We start from the raw sequence: 21,396 nt of genomic DNA, 5'->3' as shown, positions 1-21,396 counted from the left end.
CTCTTTTGGATGAATATTTTAAAATATATTTTAAAACCCTGAATTGATAAGATTGTGCAGAATTGCATAGTGAATATATTGCTCAGCTAAATAAATAGCTTAATATTCCTCTGATTTTTCTATGTTCCTGATACTGATTTCTTCTCTGCATTTAAAACCAGTGTGGTTGAATAGACAAGTCAAGTTAGGAAAACAAAATCAATCAGCAATTTATTTTAACATTGTTCAGAGCAGTTAACCATATTCTTGACTGAAGAACAGCCATAGAAATACTATTAATATATTTATGTTCAAATTCCAGTGTGATTGCTGCCCTCTGCAGCATGACTGTGATTACTGCAAACTATATTTAAGTACTAACTTTCTTCTGCAGCATTTCCTTCAATGAGAGGTTCAACACCACTAGATGTTGCAGCAGCCTCTGTAATGGACAACAATGAGCTTGCACTAGCACTGGAGGAGCCAGATCTCGATAAGGTAAACCACTCTGCAATCTATTTACATATTTATTAAATAATGTACTTGTGCTAGAAGGGAAAAGGGCAAGTTTGAATATGATCTCCTCAGAAATACTTGCTCTAGGCTTGTTCTTTCTCAAGGTAAAATCGACTGAGCAGTACTTTCCATGATTTGCTTTATGTTTTGTGAGAATCACAGCAAAAGAGCTTTATTTCCATCTTCTGCATTCTTTCACTATTGTTTTCAGGTAGAAAGTATGACAAAAAAAGAAGGCATGAAACAGGAGAAAGGCATATCAAGAAATATTGTTTGGGGAAGAACAAATTTGAGAACGAAGAGGTGAATGTGAAGAAATTAAGCAGGTCTTTTGGCTTAAATAAAACAGAAAAATTGATGGGAATGTAGGTAAGAGCTAAGGGAATGGAAGGGCAGGTATTTGAAAAAAGAAGTTGGAACAGGGATTTAGGGTAATTGCAGTAGGAAACTGAATCCAGGACTCAGATCATTGGCAAAACTTAGGAATAAAAGGAAGTGTGAGGAGAGGCAGGATGAACTAGAAATTGTGGATAAAAGGATACCAAAAAAAAAAAAAAAAAAAAAAAAAAGGCATGAAAGTTATTTGTATATCCTGGAAAGAAAACAGATTTAGAGATGGAAGATGGGTTCATAGTCAGAAGGAAAAGGAGGAAATCTGGGAATGGAAGTGAGATGTGCTAGCACAGCATTTGAGGAACAGAAAATGAAAGGCAGGGTTTAATATAAATGGAGGGGAACAGTTAAGCACCTAGATGATAGCTTAGCACAGGGACAGTCTCTATGCAGTATGGGAGAATTCTGTGATAAGACTAGAATGAGATGTGGGGTATTTGTGATCAGCATATGCTGTGGGAGAGGAAAAGTTGGGAAATCAGAATAAATTGGAGTGTGAAGGGGATAGGGTTAGGGTTAGTGTTAGACTCCTACAGATGTGTGTTCACTTATGTCTTCTAAATGGACACTAGAAAGCTATCATGTCTGTTAGGAATTGTGTACTTTTCCTACCAAGTGCACTGAGTAACTTCCTTACTGTATACTGTAATAAGCAAATTTTTCACATCAGCCCATTTTTCTTCTGTTGAAGTCTTTTGGAGGCAACTTACATACTGTGTCAGCAGAGGCATAATTCCTCTTCCCGAATTCTTAACTAGTTTCTTTCTTAGGGTATTAGATAATGACTAAATGTGATCTCATGAATGGTGGAATTGCTATAGGGTGGTTAAGCAGAATAGCATATCTCCCTTTTCCAAATAGAAAAACCTATCTCCCTTTTGCCACCCATTTTTGGCTGCCTTCCATTCTAAGAAATGATAATTTGCATCTCTTTTTACAGGTTCATGAAAGGTCCTGATGTTCATTACCTATTGCAGAATATTTAAGAACTATAATCATGTTCATATGTTGTCCATCATGTATTTTGAATAAAAACAAAAATCACATTTGTGCAGTTATCTGCTACTTTCTATTTAAATGATTGAGAAAATATTCTGTAAATGATTGAGAAATTTAGTTTATTATAATCAATTAAATTTGTCATCATATCAGAAAGATTTCTCTTAGTTAAAGATATTTCTCTTAATAAGAAATGTGTTAGGAATTTACATATTACCAGAAATGTTAATCTTTTTTAATCTGAGAACTGAACATGAGCCAGCAGTGTGAGCTCACAGCCCAGAAAGCCAACTGTATACTGGGCTTCATCAAAACAAGCATGACCACTAGGTCAAATGAGGTGATCCTGCCCCTCTATTCTGCTCTTGTGAGACCCCACTGGAAGTACTGTGTGCAGTTCTGGTGTCAATATAAGGACATGGAACTGTTAGAGCAAGTCCAGAGAAGGGTCACAAGGATGATCAGGGGACTGGAGCACCTCCTGTATGAAGACAGGCTGAGAAAGTTGGGGCTGTTTAGCCTGGAGAAGAGAAGGCTGCGTGGAGACCTCATAGCAGCCTTCCAGTATCTGAAGGGGGCTTACAAGATTGTTAGAGAGGGACTCTTTATCAGGGATTGTAGTGATAGGACAAAGGGTAATGGGCTCAAACTTAAACAGGGAAAGTTTAAATATAAGGAAGAAGTTCTTTACTGTGAAGGTGGTGAGGCACTGGAATGGGTTGGCCAAGGAAGTGGTAAATGCTCCACTCCTGGCAGTGTTCAGGATGGAACAGAGCCTTGGGTGACATGGTCTAGGGCGAGGTGTCCCTGCCTACCGTAGGGGTGTTGGAAATAGGTGATTTTAAGGTCCTTTCCAACCCTAACTATTCTACGATTCTGTGGTTCCACGATTCTGTTTTCAGATTCTTAAAACTGTTCACTGATATAAATATCAGTCTTAGAAAAATGTAATTGTTTGCCTATCTATTGGAATTACGGTAAATAAACTTATAACACAATATTTATTCTGTTTATAGCAATTTAGCCATACATGGCTGTTGATGTGATTTTTGAAGATGCATTTTGACTATTGTTTATGTAATGTAAAAAAATAAATAAATACCAGAATTCCACAATATATTATTCTACTTTTCACATTCCACATTTCGTCTTGTTGTTGTATTGTTGTGTCATCATATAATAAGGTAACTTCAGAAATGAATGTGCTTGACTTTGACATCATCACCAAAAGCAAGAACTAGAAACTAAGACTGATGCAATTATGAACTATGTTGGTAGTTTCTCAGGTGAAACACCTTCTATGGAAAAACCTTGTATTAAAAAAATCACTATGTTCATTTTGTTATTGTTTTACATTTATTATGATTGTTTTATATTTATTTTGAAAAATGTATTTCTAAGCAGATGAATAAGTCATTGCTTCTGTATTGTAGGTTGTTACCTACCTGGCAGGTTGTGGCCTGCAGAGTTGTCCAGTATTGCTGGCTAAAGGATATCCAGACATTGGATGGAATCCAATAGAGGGTGAACGTTACCTGTCATTCTTAAGATTTGCAGTTTTTGTTAATAGTAAGTGTGATTTCTCATCATCCAAATTCTATCAAAAGGTTTCCTTAAAATTACTTTTCTAACCAGAAAATATGTTAATATATGGAGAGAGGTTAATGCATACTGTTCTCACTACAAATACAAGATTATTGGTATATGTTGCTTATTGTAATTTTTTGAATCTTCATAGTTGCATTTTTTCCTTACTCTTTTCGCAACTTGCATAATTTAATAATCTGTTGAAGTAGCAAATTATATTAGAAATTAATTAAAAAGTAAACTGTGGTATTTACATATACTAGATATGTTGGTTATAAATATAACTGGTGAGCAGTGATTTTAGACCTTTCTTGGCCACTTATAGCACTGGAAGATTTAGAGGTTTGTAATTAAGCCATTTTGCACTACAAAAAAGCAAATTTTCAATAGGTCACATGTTTGCATAGTTGTGAGGGATTGGTGTTTGTAAAGCACCCTGACTGTGTACCTTTAATCTGATGTATTGAAAAGAGAAAAGTCTTCTCCTTTGATAACTGTCTTATACTTGCTTCTGTGAGCAATTTCCTTTTGAAATTTGTGAAACAAATATGCTAAAATCAAATTTAGGTTAATCTGAATGCCACTAAACAAAAAGCATTCTCCAGTTCATGTGGATTTTTTTTCATCAAACTAGTAATTTAGATTAAGGATTAGGTGAGATCAAATGATTTGTCTTCTCACCGCCCATCTGGTCTGCCAATATAGAAAGTGTTGAAAAGGACAGCTAGGGACAGCCAGAAGGGAAACAACTTTAAACAATCTAATTTTTAGATTTTGGCTGTTCTAGTCATATAATGTTATTAGTCTGAAATTAGCAAATAATACCTTAAACAGAAATAATAAACATGTTTGCTATTCAGTTTCTCAGTTGATAAGCCTTTAGCCTTCGCATTGCTAAACTAAGTTGATAAACTGCTATGATAAGAAGTGTAGAACACATAATCATTGAGTTAATAAAGTGGGTGTCTGTCATTGATTTTCTACATAAATGTTAATCTGTAAAATTAGATGATGATAGCTTTGATCTTACTTGTAATAGTTTATGTTAGATGAGGTATTAGGAAAATGTTCTGTACTGTGATAGTGGTGAGGCACCAGAATGGGTTGCCCAGAGAAGTTGTGAATGCTCCATCCCTGGAATTGTTCAAGGTCAGGTTGGACAAGGCTTTGAGCAACCTGGTCGAGTGGAATGTGTCCCTGCCGGAGGATGCAACCCCCTGCAGGGGGTTGGAACTACATAATCTTTGTGGTCCCTTCCAACACAATCCATTCTATAATTCCATGGTGAATAAACTTTGCTGGATGGTCCAGTAGTAGAATGAAGCTTTAGTTTCAAGTGTTTCAGCTGCTTTTTATCTGAAAAACAGTTATGGTTGGGGTTTTGAATCTTATTATGACAGTTTTAGAGTGTTTTAGAGGCAGCACTTTCAAAAATCAGATGACTAATTTCTCTGTGTCTCCTGCTTGAGAGGACAATTACAAATATAGATTAGTAAAATATTTGGGTTACTGAGATAAAAGCAAACACACTTCTAAACAGATGAATGGATTTTGATTCTGGCCATTGTATCCTTGGAATAAGCAAAACTTTTTTCTTCAAGCAAAATTCTTCATTACCTTAGCCTGTAAAGTACATTAGAGCAGGCTTCAGGATATTAAAGCTGTTTTCAGCAGTTCAGTATCCCATCAGAAGGGACAGGGAGAAGAAATATAAATACACAGAAGGTCAGAATAAAATTCTAGTGGCAAATGCACGGTACAAGAAATTGTAAACTGAAAATGTAAACTAATTCTTGATAAATTTCTGTTGACTTTAGTAGAGCAGCATTAAAGATTAATTTGATCTCTGTGCTTAAAACAAGTCTCTTCCTGCACGTTCTAAATTAAAACTATCTGCAGGGGGCTCATGCTGATTTATGCTTTCTTTTACTCTAAATATCACTCCTCACAAAGCATATTTTTGGTGTGCCAAAACCTGCCCAAATTAAAATAAATTTTTACATCTAGATCTAAAATATATTGGAAACAAACCACTCAAAACAATATTGGTAGTGCTTTTATAAACTAAAAATTAATTACATGATATAATTTTATTTGTATTTATTGTTTGATTCTACAGTATGGATTCAAATGGCCCCTTACAATTTTTAAGGGCATTTTGTATTCGCCTCCTCAAAAGATACAGGAAACATGCAAGGATTCAGGAGCATCTGGTAGTTGTAGCTGAATGTTGTACATGTTTGGATGATTGTTTGTAGAACTATAGAGAGGTATATGGTGAACTTTTTGAGATTACATTTTACTTACTGCGTTATTTTAAAAATCTTCATTTAAAAGGTTTTATCTAAATGAAAGTAAAACTGTCAAATTCAAGATTCAAAATCCTGCTTTTTCCCTGCTGTATGAAAAGAAGCTGAATGAAAGAGAGTGAGGGGTGGAAGAGAATCAGTGCAAAGTCAGTAAGCAGGGCACCAAATCACAGAATCATTTCTATTGGAAAAGACCCTTAAGATCATTGCATCCATCCGTCCACCTAAAGTTCACCACTAAACCCTGTCCTTAAGTGCCACATCTGCAAATCTTCTAAAATACCTCCAGGGATGGTGACTCAACCACTTCCCTGGGCAGCCTGTTCCAATGCCTGACAACCCTTTCAATGAAGAAATTCTTCCTAATGTCCAGTCAATCTCCCCAGGCACACCTGAGGCTGTTTTCTCTCATCCTATGTTTCATATGAAGACTGTACCAGTGTTTTAACTGTGGAAAATACAAGGCTGACATATCTAAAGTATTTAGCTGCTCTTTCTCGAGCCAGTCAGTCCCAGTTATCTCATCTGCCATTGCCTTCTGTTGATTGTGACTTCCTGGTAACACCACTGCTGCTCTCAGCTAAACCAGTTTCTCATGATTCATTTCTGGTGGCTGCTAAAACTGCAGCATTCAGTTTAGTGTAAACTTGCTGTTTGCATTGGTTTAGTATTGTAGCTTGCATGTAGAATGTAGATACTGATGATCTGAGCTACTGACATCACTAGTTCATTGACTGTGAACTGTTTCTTTTCCTGTAATTTGCTTTCTTCCTAATGTCCCATTAATTTCATATGGATTATCAGTATTCTTATAAGGTACTCACTGAATTTCTAAACAGTTGTATTTAACCATAAGCTGCTTTTGACCCTATTATTCCTGTCATGCTTCCACATACCACTAACTGCAGTCCATGAAGCAGTTACATGAAAAGAGTTCACTTATATGAAGGTTCCTTTTCCTAATGACTTTTATTCAGCAAGCATCTGGATCAAAACCTGTCTGCCTGTACTCAATTATATGATAGTTAAACCCACTCTTTTACACATATACATACATTTTTTCACACAAAGCTGTTATAAATTGTGTTGTTTCAGGCAAACCATGACCTTTAAACTATAAAACTATATAAACCATAGAAAAGATGAAGTATTCAATTTCAGGCATTAAATACCAAGCAGAAGGTTTAATAGATATTTAAACATGCAGTAGAATAAATCAGGAGATTTTAGTGTAGGTATATTTAACCTAAAATAGAATTTGTCATACTTCAGTTACATTGAGAAGATTAAACTCTGAGATGAGTTTTCTACTGAAGTACTAAGAACAGAATGTTAAACACATTCCTTGCTTCAGCTGGCCCATTTAAAGTCAAATAACTCTCATGCCCTGTACTAGGTCTGACTGGGATGGAGTTAACTTTCTTCATAACAACCCCTATGGTCTCCCCATTCAGCTCCTCCTCCTTCCTGGGCCCCAGTGAGTAGGTTCAGAGTGGGCAAGAGGTTGGGAGAAGGCACAGCTAGGACAGCTGACCCCGAATGACCAAAGGGATGTTCCATACCATGATTTTGTGCTCAGCAATAAAAGCAATAAAAGCTAATGGGAAGGAGGAGTGGAGGCTGTGTTCATGGTTATGATGCTTGTCTTCCCAAACAACTACTATGCATGCTGAGGTGCTGCTTTCTAGAAACTGACTAAACATCTGCCTGGGAAGCAGTGAATGAATTTGTCTTTTTTGCTTTGCTGGCATATATAGGTTTTGCTTTCTATGCTAGATAGTTGTTTTTTGAATCCATTAGTCATCACACCTTCTATTTTCATTCTGTCCCACAGGAGAGGCAAGAGAGGAAGAGGCTGGGGGAGTTGGCTTGTGTCAAAACTTGCTTCTAAAAAAATAGCCTTCTATTGCCTCCTGGGACTATTAGCCTTTATACCGGAGACTCTAGTATTTGCCATAAAAAGCAAATTAACCTTCACTGTAGTAAAATTTTTGTAAAGCAAGTCACTGTCACTTTTAAAGCTCGGTTTTAAAGCTTTTCATAAAGCACACCTAATGCTGTCAACTTGATACCTTTTTGTTTTCAAAAATAAGGATGGGGAATCTTTTTCTGCTTTGTAAAATTTAGGAGGGAAACATGGTTGTCTTCTGACTTAAGGATACCTTTTGAGAGAAAGTAAGTTTAGTGCTTTTTTTGGTCCTCAGGTGAAAGTGTTGAGGAAAACGCAAGTGTTGTTGTCAAGCTCCTTATTCGACGGCCAGAGTGCTTTGGACCAGACCTTAGGGGAGAAGGAGGAAATGGTTTGCTGGCAGCTATGCAGGAAGCTATCAAGATCTCAGAGAATCCTTCTCGTGACCTTCCCTCTCAGGCATATAAAAGAGAAGGGTAGGTAAATGTGAATGCTTGTTTGGCAAATGATGATTTAATAGCTGTTTTACTCAAGCTTGCAATATATGGCCTTGTTATTCAATGTTATACAAACATAGAGTATTAAGAGATTTACACGTACAAGCAGTTGTCAGATGGAATTCGTAAAATGTGAGCTAGATAAGACTGGAATAAGAGTTACAGAAGAAGCCTGAAGGGCAAAGCAAAGGAGAGAACGCTGTTGTGGAATGAAGCTAAGGTAAAGTGAAAGAGGAAGATAGAAGGCTCATGTGAAGTCATTTGTTACTGTTCGATTGCATGCTTACTCTAGGGATAAAACCCCTGTAATCCATAGCCAGGGAAAATTAATATATCTAATTAATAGTCTTGGGATCATGGGCATAGCTCCAGAGAGGAGCTATAAAATTACATTAGCAAAAATGCTCTGGATTTGTTTGTTTATCTTTTAGGGATGATGAGGAAGAGGAGGAAGAGGAGATTGTGCATATGGGCAATGCAATCATGTCATTTTACTCAGCTCTTATAGACTTACTTGGACGCTGTGCACCAGAAATGCATGTAAGTTCATTTTGTCACTTGCTCAGAAAATGTAGATTTGTAAACAGAACTGTACATGTCTAACTAAACTGTTCTCTATTCAAAGGTATCTTCCCTTCAGAAGGTGGACTTTATTGCGTTTCTCGCTGTATCTAGACAGAGGTGTTTCCTGCAAGCTATTTATAAGGAATCGGGGTCTTCTGATTACTTATGGGTTTTTATATATTTGAAATTTTGGGACTTTGCATATGACTGTGGAATGAAAGCAAAGATGAACTACTAGTGTTGCACATTTATACTACCAGTGAAATTTCTGAAACTTTCTCTAGAAAGCCATAAAATAATTTTGTGATACAGAACAGCTTTTGTGTACACTGATGAAATACGGTATCTGCACCACATGGATACACGGAAAAATATGTAAAATAACTGTTTTGACTGTAATGCCTGTAACAGCCACATGCAAGACTTGGTTTTAGATAGACAGACTTCTGCTTGTCAGTATTTAAAATTTGTTAGTAATATAAATCCAGCTGAAAATGCAATATGTATCTCAAAACAAGAAGCAAGAAATTTGACTAACAGCTTCTGGCTGCCTATTAGCAAAGGCATTAGCTTTGTTTTCTGTAAAGCTGTATGAAGGAGTCTGTTGCCAGATATAGTAGTTTCATGTTAAAAAAATTACTGGAAGAGATTTTCAGAGACAGAGGTTGTGAATACCTAATTTCTGCTGGATGTTGAAAGAAGTTGGTCACCTCTTTGTTGTTAATGCCTTCTGAAATTTTCACAGCATAGAAATAATAGAAAAGTGCATAGATGCATCAGACAGGTTTGCGTTTGTCCATAAGGTAAAGAGGCAAGCTCAAAACCTGGTACTATAGGTTCTGTAAGTAACAAGTCTTTCAAAAATTTCCAGTTTTATCACTTTGTCTGATTGCTTAAGGAATCTTATCCATATTTTGTGTGTTATTGGGAATTTACAATTTTGTGAAATTAGCCAAATTGGGACAGATTCAAAAGTAGGCTTAGCTGAAAATCAGCAACTGCTTTACAGTTCTGGGAGAAGTTAAATTTATGTGCATTTTTTTTTTTTCAGGGTTTGAAAAAAAGCATATTAAGTTCTGTATTTTGACATTTTTCTTATGTAATAAATTTCTTAATTAATTAACTTTCTCTAACAGCTTATTCAAAGTGGAAAAGGGGAAGCTATTCGAATCAGGTCAATCCTTCGATCTCTAGTGCCAACTGAAGATTTGGTTGGGATTATAAGCATACCACTAAAGCTGTCAACAGTTAACAAAGGTAACTTCAGTACTTTTATTGGACCAGTTCACCTTATATAAAAATTTTCTGGCACATAAGACTTCTGGTGTAAAATAGAGAAGTTTTGTTAGAGCTGAGTACAAACAGAGAGCTTTTCTTCAGATTTTAATTAGATAGCTATCAATTAGAGCTGCTTCAGTAGAAAAAATACTCCTATGGAGTACAGAATATAAGGACATAGAAATACTTGTGATGCAAGGCCAGACTACAAGGTCACATAGGAAAAGGCGGTCGACTTCGCACCTCAAGACTGCCTCTGATAAGAAAGAAAGAAAGGTCATTGTCGTAGGCGATTCCCTTCTGAGAGGAACAGAGGGCCCGATATGCAGAGTTGACCCTCATCATAGGGAAGTGTGTAGTCTGCCTGGAGCCCGGATCAGGGATATCACCAGGGCGCTCCCCAACCTGGTGCACCCGACAGACTACTACCCGCTGCTGGTCTTCCAGACAGGTGGGGGGGAAGCTGCTTCCCACAGTCTGAGGGGGATGAAGAAAGACTACAGGGCCTTGAGGCGGATGGTGAAAGAGTCTGGGGCTCAAGTGATCTTCTCCTCACTCCTTCCATCTTCCGGTGATGATGTGGGACTGAATGGGAAAATTCAGTCCGTAAACAATTGGCTACGAGACTGGTGCTGCAGGCAGGGCTTTGGATTCTTTGATAACGGCTGGTTTTATAAGGCTCCAGTCTGGATGATGGCACGTGGGAAAGGTTTATCTCACCGAGGCAAAAGGATGCTGGGGCATGAATTAGCAGGGCTCATTTGGAGAGCTTTAAACTAGATTCGAAGGGGGATGGGGTTGTAACTGGGCTTGCCCCAGTGGGGCAGCACTCTAGGATTGATGAAGACTGGGAGGCCTCCTATAATCCTAGGGTGGAATCGGTGAGCTCAGCTCCCTCCTTGAAATGCCTGTACACCAATGCCTGCAGCATGGGAAATAAGCAGGAGGAGTTGGAGACCTGTGTTAAGTCAGGAGATTATGATCTGGTGGCAATTACAGAGACGTGGTGGGACAGCTCACATGACTGGAATATAGTCATGGAGGGCTATGTCCTTTTCAGGAAAGACAGGCCAGCCAGGCGGGGTGGTGGGGTTGCTCTTTATGTGCGAGAGCAGCTGCAATGTACTGAGCTCTGTCCAGGAACAGGGGATGAGCGAGTTGAGAGTCTGTGGGTGAGAGTTAAGGGGCAGGCTGGCAGGGGCGATACTGTTGTGGGTGTCTGTTACAGGCCACCAGATCAGGGTGAGGAAGTTGATGAGGCCTTCTACAGGCAGCTGAGAGCGGCCTCTCAGTCACAGGCCGTGGTTGTTGTGGGGGATTTTAACTTCCCTGATGTTTGCTGGAAGGACTACTCAGCAACCCAGCCACAGTCCAGGAGGTTCCTCCAGTGTATGGATGATAACTTCCTCATCCAAATGGTGGATGAGCCAACCAGGAGAGGAGCGCTGCTGGATCTCATCCTCACTAACAAGGAGGGGCTGGTCGAAGCAGTAAAGGTTGAGGGCTGCCTTGGTTGCAGTGACCACGAGATGGTGGAATTCAGGATCTTGTGTGGTAGGACCAGTACAATAGCAAGTAGAATTGCAACCCTGGACTTTAGCAGGGCAAACTTTGGCCTTTTCAAGCAATTGCTAGGGGAAATCCCATGGGCAAGGCTGCTTGAAGGTAAAGGGGCCCAAGATAGTTGGTTGGCATTCAAGAATTGCTTATTCCGAGCTCAAGAGCAGAGCATCCCGACATGTAGGAAGTCAAGGAAGAGGGCCAGAAGACCTGCGTGGCTAAATAAGGAACTGCTGGGTATGCTCAAGTGGAAGAGGAGAGTTTACAGGTCATGGAAGGAGGGGCTGGCCACTTGGGAGGAATATAAGGCTGCTGCTAGAGGATGTAGGAAGGCAGCTAGGATGGCTAAGGCCTCCTTAGAATTAAATCTGGCAAGAGGGGTCAAGGACAGCAGAAAGAGCTTTTTCAAATACATGGCAGATAAAACTAACACCAGAGGCAAGCTAGGCCCACTGGTGAATGGGGTGGGTGCCCCGGTGACAGAAGATACAGAGATGGCAGGGTTATTGAATGCCTTCTTTGTCTCTGTCTACTCTGCCGGAGGCAGTCCTGAAGATCCCTGTACTCCTGAGACCTCAGATGAAGCCAGGTCACTGGAGCGGTTTGCCTTAGTCGATGAGGAATGGGTTAGAGACCAGCTGAGCAATCTGGACATCCATAAATCCATGGGTCCAGATGGCATGCACCCGCGGGTGCTGAGGGAACTGGCAGAAGTCATTGCTAGACCACTCTCCATCATCTTTACCAAATCTTGGGAAATGGGAGAGGTGCCTGAGGACTGGAGGAAAGCAAATGTCACTCCAGTCTTCAAAAAGGGCAAAAAGGAGGACCCGGGTAACTATAGACCGGTCAGCCTCACCTCCATCCCTGGGAAAGTGATGGAGCACCTTATCCTTGATGTCATCTTAAGGCATGTCAAGGATAAGAGGGTTATGAGGGGCAGTCAACATGGCTTTACCAAGGGGAAGTCATGCTTGACCAACCTCATAGCCTTTTATGAGGAAATAACACGGTGGATGGATGATGGCAGAGTGGTGGATGTGGTCTACCTTGACTTCAGCAAAGCATTTGACACAGTCTCCCACAGCATCCTCATAGCTAAACTGAGGAAGTGTGGTCTGGATGATCAGGTAGTGAGGTGGACCGCGAACTGGCTGAAGGAGAGAAGCCAGAGAGTTGTAGTCTATGGGGCGGAGTCTAGTTGGAGGCCTGTATCTAGTGGAGTGCCTCAAGGGTCAGTACTGGGACCAGTATTATTTAATATATTCATCAACGATTTAGATGAGGGAATGGAGTGTACTGTCAGCAAGTTTGCTGATGACACTAAGCTGGGAGGAGTGGCTGACACGCCAGAAGGCTGTGCTGCCATCCAGCGAGACCTGGACAGGCTGGAGAGTTGGGCAGGGAGAAACTTGATGAAATATAACAAGGGAAAGTGTAGAGTCCTGCATCTGGGCAGGAACAACCCCAGGTTCCAGTATAGGTTGGGGAACGACCTGTTAGAGAGTAGTGTAGGGGAGAGGGACCTGGGGGTCCTAGTGGATGGCAGGATGACCATGAGCCAACACTGTGCCCTTGTGGCCAAGAAGGCCAATGGCATCCTGGGGTGTATTAGAAGGGGGGTGGTCAGTAGGTCGAGAGAGGTCCTCCTTCCCCTCTACTCTGCCCTGGTGAGACCGCATCTGGAATATTGTGTCCAGTTCTGGGCCCCTCAGTTCAAGAAGGACAGGGACCTGCTGGAGAGAGTCCAGCGCAGGGCAACTAAGATGATTAAGGGAGTGGAGCATCTCCCTTATGAGGAAAGGCTGAGGGAGCTGGGTCTCTATAGTTTGGAGAAGAGGAGACTGAGGGGTGACCTTATTAGTGTATATAAATATATAAAGGGGGAGTGTCACGAGGATGGAGCCAGGCTCTTCTCAATGGCGAACAATGATAGGACAAGGGGTAATGGGTACAAACTGGAACACAAGAGGTTCCACTTAAACTTGAGAAGAAACTTCTTCTCAGTGAGGGTGACAGAACACTGGAACAGGCTGCCCAGGGAGGTTGTGGAGTCTCCTTCTCTGGAGACATTCAAAACCCGCCTGGACACATTCCTGTGTGACCTTATCTAGGTGTTCCTGCTCTGGCAAGGGGATTGGACTAGATGATCTTTTGAGGTCCCTTCCAATCTCTAACATACTGTGATACTGTGATACTGTGATACTTTACAGGATCACACTGTAATGGGCTGTCCATCTCCGTGCTTGGTCTCCAACAGTGGCTGTAGAGATGCTATATTTTTGGGTGGGATAAATAAGTCTGGACAGAGTTCCTTTGTACTTCCACATTATCCAGTTGTTTGATTAGAAAGATGAGAGTGTACTTCCCTGCCCATTAGTATCTGCTTCTGGACCTGGTGTGCAAGAATGTATCTAAACCCTTTGGAATAGTCTGTACCCACAAACTCCTGTGGCAGTAAGTTCCAGAAATTCACTATTTGCTACATAAAGAAGTGTTCTAAGCATTTCTGTCCATCATATTTGAAAAATCATGGCTGTCAGGTGAAGTTCCCGATGACTGGAAAAAGGGTAATATAACCTCCATTTTCAGAAGGGGAAAATGGATGACCCAGGGGATTACAGACTTGTCAGTCTTGCCTCTGTGCCTGGCAAAATCTTGGAGCATATTCTCCTGGAAGGCATGCTAAGGCACATGAAAAAACCTGAGTTGGTTGGCGACATTCACTAAGGGGAAATCCTGTCTGACCAATTTGGTGGCCTTCTATGATGAGATTACAGAACTGATGGATAGGGGCAAAGCAGTTGATGTCATCTACCTGTACTTGTGCAAAGCTTTCGACACTGTCCCACACGACATCCTTGTCTCTAAATTGGAGAGACATCAATTTGATGGGTGGACCACCCAGTGGATAAAGAACTGGCTGGATGGCCACACTCAAATTGTCGTCAACGGCCCAAATGTCCAGTTGGAAAACAGTAACGAGTGGTGTTGGGACCAGTCTTATTCAACATCTTTGTCGGTGACATGGACAGTGGGATTGAGTGCGCCTTCAGCAGGTTCACCAACGACACTAAGCTGTGTGGTTCAGTTGATACGCTGGAGGGAAGGAATGTTATCTAGAGGGGCCTCAACATTCTTGTGAGGTGGGGCAATGCCAGCCTCATGAAGTTCAACCAAGCCAAGTGGAAGGTCCTACACCTGGGTCGGAGTAATCCCAGGCACAGCTACAGGTTGGGCAGAGAAGAGATTCAGAGCAGCCCTGCGGAGAAGGACTTGGGGGTTCTGGTCGATGAGAAAATGAACATGAGCCGGCTTCAGTGTGTGCTCACAGCCCAGAAAGCCAACCATGTCCTGGGATGCATCAAGAGCAGCGTGACCAGCAGGTCGAAGGAGGTGATCCTGCCCCTCTGCTCTTGTGAGACCTCACGTAGGGTACTCTGTACAGTTCTGGTGTCCTCAACATAAGAAGGACATGGAGCTGTTGGAAATCCAGGGGAGGGCCACGAGGATGATCACGGGGCTGGAGCACCTCCTGAATGAAGATGGGCTGAGAAAGTTGGGGCTGTTCAGCCTGGAGAAGAGAAGGCTGCGTGGAGACCTCATAGCAGCCTTCCAGTATCTGAAGGGGGCTTATAAGGATGCTGGGGAGGGACTCTTCATTAGGGACTGTAGTGATAGGATAAGGGGCAATGGGTTCAAACCAAAACAGGAGAAGTTTAGGTTAGGTATAAGGAAGAAGCTCTTCACTGTTAGGGTGGTGAGGAACAGGAATGAGTTGCCCAAGGAAGTTGTAAATGCTCCATCCCTGGCGGTGTTCAAGGCCAGGTTGGATGACATGGTTTAGTGGGGGGTGTCCCTTCCCATGGCAGGGGAGTTGGAACTAAATGATCTTAAGTTCCTTTCCAACCCTAACTATTCTATGATTCTATGATTATATTTTTTATTATGCTCAGCTAATATTAATTAGCACCTTTATATTGTAGTATTTTGGGATTTGTGGTATAGCAGTTCTTCATTCATCTTGTCAGCTATCTTTATAATTTTCGAAGTCTCATATTTATCCTTTCTCAGTCCTCATTTGGCAAATCGAAGAATCTCAAGTTTTCTTAATTTCTCATCATAAATGCTCCATTAACTGAATCATTTTAGTTGTCCTTCTGTGTACCTTAACTATCTCTATTCTGCAGTCCCAAGAAACAGAAAACAGCTGTAGGATGCACACAAGACATAAACATGTTTGTACTAGTAATGTAGTTTGGTTTGTGCACTCTGAACTCAGAGTTCAAAGTGCAGAATTGTATTGATCATTGCGTTCTTACTTGTTATGCAACTGTTGATTCTTTCCTTAAAGTGGTCAGTGTGGTTATCCAGGGTGGATTTATATCCACAAAATAACTTCCAAGATAACCATAAAAATTGAAATTTTCTATGAAGCATAAACTCAACAGAGGATGACTTTTTTATGGCTTATCATCTTTATGTTTCCTATTAATTTCTCCATATTTCATGGGATATAAACTACCAGTCTGTCATTTTTTTATAGGGCAAAATAATTTTATCTTCCTTCCCCTCCTTCTGTTGTCCTTTCTGTTTAACAGGAATTGTCTATTCCACTTTACTGTAAGAGGTGGTTTTTCTGATACACAGTTAACTTCTGTGTAATTGTTGTCTTCCCCTTAGGTTCTGTGCTTTTTTAGTCTAGCTTACATGAGACAAAAATGAAAATTCTTAACCTTTTTTGCCTTCACAGTTGAAATATATTTTTAATATTTGCAGTAGTATTTATCTGTAATTGTACAATATAAACATTCTCCATATTTCTAATGAAACAAGTAGATTACCATTCATTCTTAAGATTTCATTTAAGAGTGAAGTAATAATAAATTGCAAAATAATAAGGGGTTTTGAAATAAGAGAAACTTAGTAATCTTTTTCAGCACACAAGAAAACAGAACAATAATATAATTATCATTGAACATGTGATTTTACACATTAAATGTAGTTATAGTGTCTTTCACTGTCTTACTTTTCTTGTTTTATTGGTTATCTACTATTAAAAATTAAATTATATATTTATGTAGATGGCACAGTAAATGAGCCAGACATGTCTGCAAATTTCTGTCCTGATCATAAAGCACCCATGGTACTCTTCTTGGACCGTGTCTATGGTATTAAGGACCAAAGTTTCCTCCTTCACCTACTGGAAGTTGGATTTTTACCAGATTTAAGAGCCTCTGCTTCTTTGGATACAGTAAGTATTTTACTATGGAGTTCAGGTGCAGTGGCTGAACATAGTGGCTCCATAAGTGTCAAAAATGGAATTTCAAGTCAAAACAGTTATTTAAAAAAAAAATAATAGTGTAGGCTTGCTGTAAAGACAAACTAATAATTCAGTTACTATTAATTTAGGTTGTTTAATAACAACCTAATTAATAATTAATTAATGCTTATGATCTTAAGCATTCAGTGCCACTTTATGAATCAATAGTGCAATATAGTTTAGAAACTTTTAATACAGGCTTACATTAATTATACAGTAAGTACATTTTGTATACTGTAATAGGCTTACTGATTACTTTTATTGTGTCCTTCCAAGAGTTACACTGAAAATTCATATATGTGTAGATACGAAGAATTGAAGTGAGATCAAAAGTGCTACTTAATGTTTTGTGGGTTTTGCTAACCTGTTTAAAGAAAGAAGATGCTTTTTTTTTTGTTTTCTCCTTTTGGTTCAGAATACAGTGGGGCAAGAGATGGGTGATAAGTGGATGACCTGGATTTTATTAATTGAAAAAAAACCCACCATTTGTCCTCGTGTGTTATGAATGGATATAATTTTAGCACTCAGTCATTAAGGGGACTCTAAGGAGTATTTAATTACTCTGTTTTATAGACTTCATATCTAGGAACCTTTATTCCATATGGTACTAACAGTCATTTACTACTTCACACAGGTTTCTCTAAGTACCACAGAGGCAGCTCTTGCGCTAAATAGATATATTTGCTCAGCTGTGTTTCCATTACTTAAAAGATGTGCTCCCCTCTTTTCTGGAACAGAGCATCACGCCTCTCTTGTTGACTCCATGCTTCACACAATATATAGGTTATCCAAAGGACGTTCCCTTACAAAAGCACAAAGAGACACTATCGAAGAATGCCTGCTTGCTATTTGCCAGTATGTATTATACCCTGTGTACAATTTATTTCTTTTGTGCAGTGTATGTATTTTAGGAATTTCTTTCTTTGTGTATAAAGTAGAACTAAAATTATTTTATTCTTGTGTGAAATAAATTACCAGAATGCATGATAAGATTTGTTTTTTCCTAAGAGAAAACAGATTTGATTTTTCCTTTATGGGTACTGCATTACACAAACTGTCGTGTTGATATGAGCTTTATGGTGATACAGGATAAATTCTGATTATTTGTAAAAACAAAACCCCAGTAATACCAAAAGTGTTACTGCAAATCTGACAGTAAGTATGTGTCAGGGTATTAAGGGATTGATGCCTGTGGTTCTGATTGGGGTGTGAAGAACCTTGGCTGTAGTTTAAAAAAAAAAAAAAAGAGAAGAAAAACTACCTCCCACTCTCCAAGTCCTAAAACTGAACTGAGCACTGAAGACATATCAAAAATCGAAATGTAGATTTGCCAACTGAATCATAATTCTTGATCTTTGTTATAAACTGCGGTGTTACTTGTCTGGGCAATGGACCGTGAAATTAGTAATGCAGTGTGCATTTTCAGTTTGTGCATAGCACTGGACCCCTGCCAAAAAATAGGATAGAGTGGAAAAGGAGAAGATTTGGAAAAGCCAAAAAAAAAGGGATCAACATAAGGAATAATTTTGCTCCTTTGGAAACAGCTTAAGAGACCATGAATCTTCAGCCTGAAAAAGTGATGACTGAAAGGGAGATATGAAAGAAGTGGTTTTATCTTGATTTTGAGTCTATTGATCACGGAAATTAAATAGCTAGAAAAAAATGCTGAGTAATTTATTCAGTCTTCTAGTTGTGATTTATTTCTTACAAGAATAATTGTAATGTATTTTCCTAATCAGTTAGGAGTGTGTTGTTGCTTTTTAGTTTCATACCAGAAACCATTCTGTTAGGTAATATTCTGTTTCTTTTGCTCAGATTGTTCTCTCTATGTATTCTGAAAAATATCCAGCACCCTTCCCTCTGCTGTCTGACACAGTCACACGCATTGTCTGTTCACCTAAGAGAGTCCAGAAGTAACACATCCTTCTGTGCTACATTCTTCTATATGTAGATGAGGCATAGCGAGGTTTCTTAAGCACATACCATTGGTTTTTCAGAACACATTTATAGTGATTTGAATTCTAATATGCAAATTTTTACTGGACTGTATGAACTTCACTAAGAACTCCATTTTTTTAAAAATTACAGCCACTTACGTCCCTCTATGCTACAACAGCTATTGAGAAGGCTAGTTTTTGATGTTCCCCTACTCAATGAATACTGTAAAATGCCTCTCAAGGTAAATGCTTTACTTTCTGTACATATATTCCACGTAAAACTTACTTCATGATAATCTTTGTTATGTTTAGAAAACAGAATGGGGTGGGGTGAAGCACAGGTTTTTCCAGAGAGATGGTTTCAAAGGCGTACTGCAGGCGTCTTTTGCAATGTTTTGAATAATACTGAGGCCACCAACTACAAATGAGAGAAGTAAAATCAATTTGAATTTGTAAAACTTTTTACCAGAATCTGTCATGTCCTGCTTTATACCTTTTCATTGACTGTTTTTATCCTCTGAGCTAATCTGTACCCACATGGTGACAATCCTGAAATATTGTAATTTTGCTACTCACTGTCATCTCTGAGAATCCCACAGCAGCAGCTGGGAATAATACACACTTTATACTTTCAGAATATGGGCTCTACTGCTCTCCCAGAACACAAAAGAAGAAAAAGAGACCGTTTTTATGAGTCTTTAGAAATGAAGAATCAGAAATAAATAATGATAATTATGTAGCTGTTTAAATAGATACTGGCAATACAGAGTTCACTAACCAGTATGTTATTTTGTTAAGTACTGATGTTTTACATGCGTTTTTTTCTTGAAAATTCTAGCTTCTGACAAATCACTATGAGCAGTGCTGGAAATATTATTGTCTGCCTTCAGGAATGGGAAGCTATGGAATTGCAGCAGAAGAAGAATTACATTTAACTGAAAAATTATTCTGGGGAATATTTGATTCCTTGTCTCATAAGGTAATGACTTTAATACACATTACAGTATGGGGTGACTAGAAAAGCATTACAATGATAATTTGCTGTGACAAGAGCCTATTTATCAGTTCATTCACCTAATATAGGGAATCTGGCAATCAAAGCTTTTAATGAAGTAACTTTCTAATGAAAAATTGAGTGCTGAATCTTGAAAGATTCTCTCCAGACTACCAAAATATAACACATTTGTCTTGATACACCAATATAGCTTTACACTAGTAATAAGGCAGATTGGTTGCTGTACTAACAAGTTGGTGATGTCGCCTGTCCTATTTTAGCTCTACTAAACTTTTAAAAATACTTTTTACTGGCAGAAAATTAATTTTAAGAAATGTATGTATATGCTTGTCCAGTAGTTGGTGTATGCACAGTAAATCTACATTGTTTGCAAACATAAACTTGTTTGGGTTTTTTGGGGGGATTTTTTGTTTTGTTTTTGTGGTTTTTTTTTTTTCTCTGTTTGTTTGTTTGTTTTCTGGGTTTTTTTAGTTTAGTTTTCTGGTTATTGCCCAGCTTACGAAATATAATGCAACATTCTTAGAAATAAATATTTTCCGTTTTCCTGTTCCAAACTGTGATCCTGGGATTTTTTTTCACTTGCTTATTTTTGATCTGAGTAAGAAATAGGTGCATTTCTGATAGGCCTTTTTTGCTTGATTGAGCTCAAAAATCAGGTTCTTGCTATGGAACAATAACAAATTTTTTGTAGCATTTCTGTGAATTTCTGTTCAAGTTCTTATTGACAGATTTAGATGGTTGTTTCTGTAGGCATTCTGATTTGTAGTATCAGTCTCTGCATTATTCTAAAATTACTTTTTAAGCCTCATTTGCATTTGATTCTGATGACATTTACTTCTCTCACTGATGTCACAAGTGCAGTGTCAGGAGGGCCGGACGCAATAAAATGTTTCCAATTAGTGCATCTTGGCTTTTTACAAATAAATGAAGAGGATATGTTTCTGCCAGTATTGATGGCTCTCTATAATAGTATTTTTATATTTCTCTAAATGATTGTAGTTGTTGTGTAAACCTGCAACAAAACCAGAGGAAGTTAAAGCCTTGAAATTTTAAGCATTCTGCTTTCTTTGATATAAACATGAAAATACTTGCTGATAAAATTATAATGGACCTTAATATTATGAATATATATATATATATAATGGTATAATATACTCTCAGCATTTTCATAACACAAAATGGTCATTCAAATTTATAGTAGCCTATAAGTTTTCTAATAATGAAGCAAGAGAAATATTTTTGTAGTGGTTTTTCTTTTTTTTTTTTTTGCTAGAAATGATTGGTGTTTGTGTTGTAACAGCAAAAAGATGCCTGAGCTATCTGAGTAAAATTCATGAAAAAATTATAATGGCATCAAACTCTTGCACTGTAGTGTTCATCAGTAGATCCTAAAGCCTTTTAAAGCTATATCATTATGTGCATTTTACAGCTAGGCAATCTGAAAGATAGAGAAGTAATTTTTATTTATCCTAAGCATACTAAGAATGTTGTTTCAAAGCTGGAAGGAGAACCTTGGCCTACTGTGATCTG

The 21,396-nt window shown here is 38.8% G+C and overlaps 1 protein-coding gene across 1 annotated transcript in view; it reads left to right on the top strand.

The window, feature by feature from the left end:
* RYR3 (ryanodine receptor 3) overlaps positions 1 to 21,396 on the top strand; it is a gene marked incomplete at its 5' end in the record, with an annotated part of 224,891 nt that overhangs the window by 128,461 nt on the left and 75,034 nt on the right. Inside the window, 9 exons of the mRNA XM_080618062.1 lie at positions 374 to 477; positions 3,321 to 3,456; positions 7,988 to 8,168; positions 8,621 to 8,729; positions 9,890 to 10,010; positions 16,676 to 16,845; positions 17,549 to 17,769; positions 19,003 to 19,093; positions 19,690 to 19,830. Of these exons, the coding sequence (XP_080474188.1) occupies positions 374 to 477; positions 3,321 to 3,456; positions 7,988 to 8,168; positions 8,621 to 8,729; positions 9,890 to 10,010; positions 16,676 to 16,845; positions 17,549 to 17,769; positions 19,003 to 19,093; positions 19,690 to 19,830 (1,274 nt within the window). The remainder of the gene's footprint in view (positions 1 to 373; positions 478 to 3,320; positions 3,457 to 7,987; positions 8,169 to 8,620; positions 8,730 to 9,889; positions 10,011 to 16,675; positions 16,846 to 17,548; positions 17,770 to 19,002; positions 19,094 to 19,689; positions 19,831 to 21,396) is intronic.

Source organism: Psittacula echo (assembly GCF_963264785.1).
Source record: "Psittacula echo genome assembly, chromosome: 5".
NCBI lineage: Eukaryota > Metazoa > Chordata > Aves > Psittaciformes > Psittacidae > Psittacula > Psittacula echo.
The sequence above is the reverse complement of the archived record's forward strand: the minus strand, read 5'-3'. Positions and strand labels throughout refer to the sequence as shown.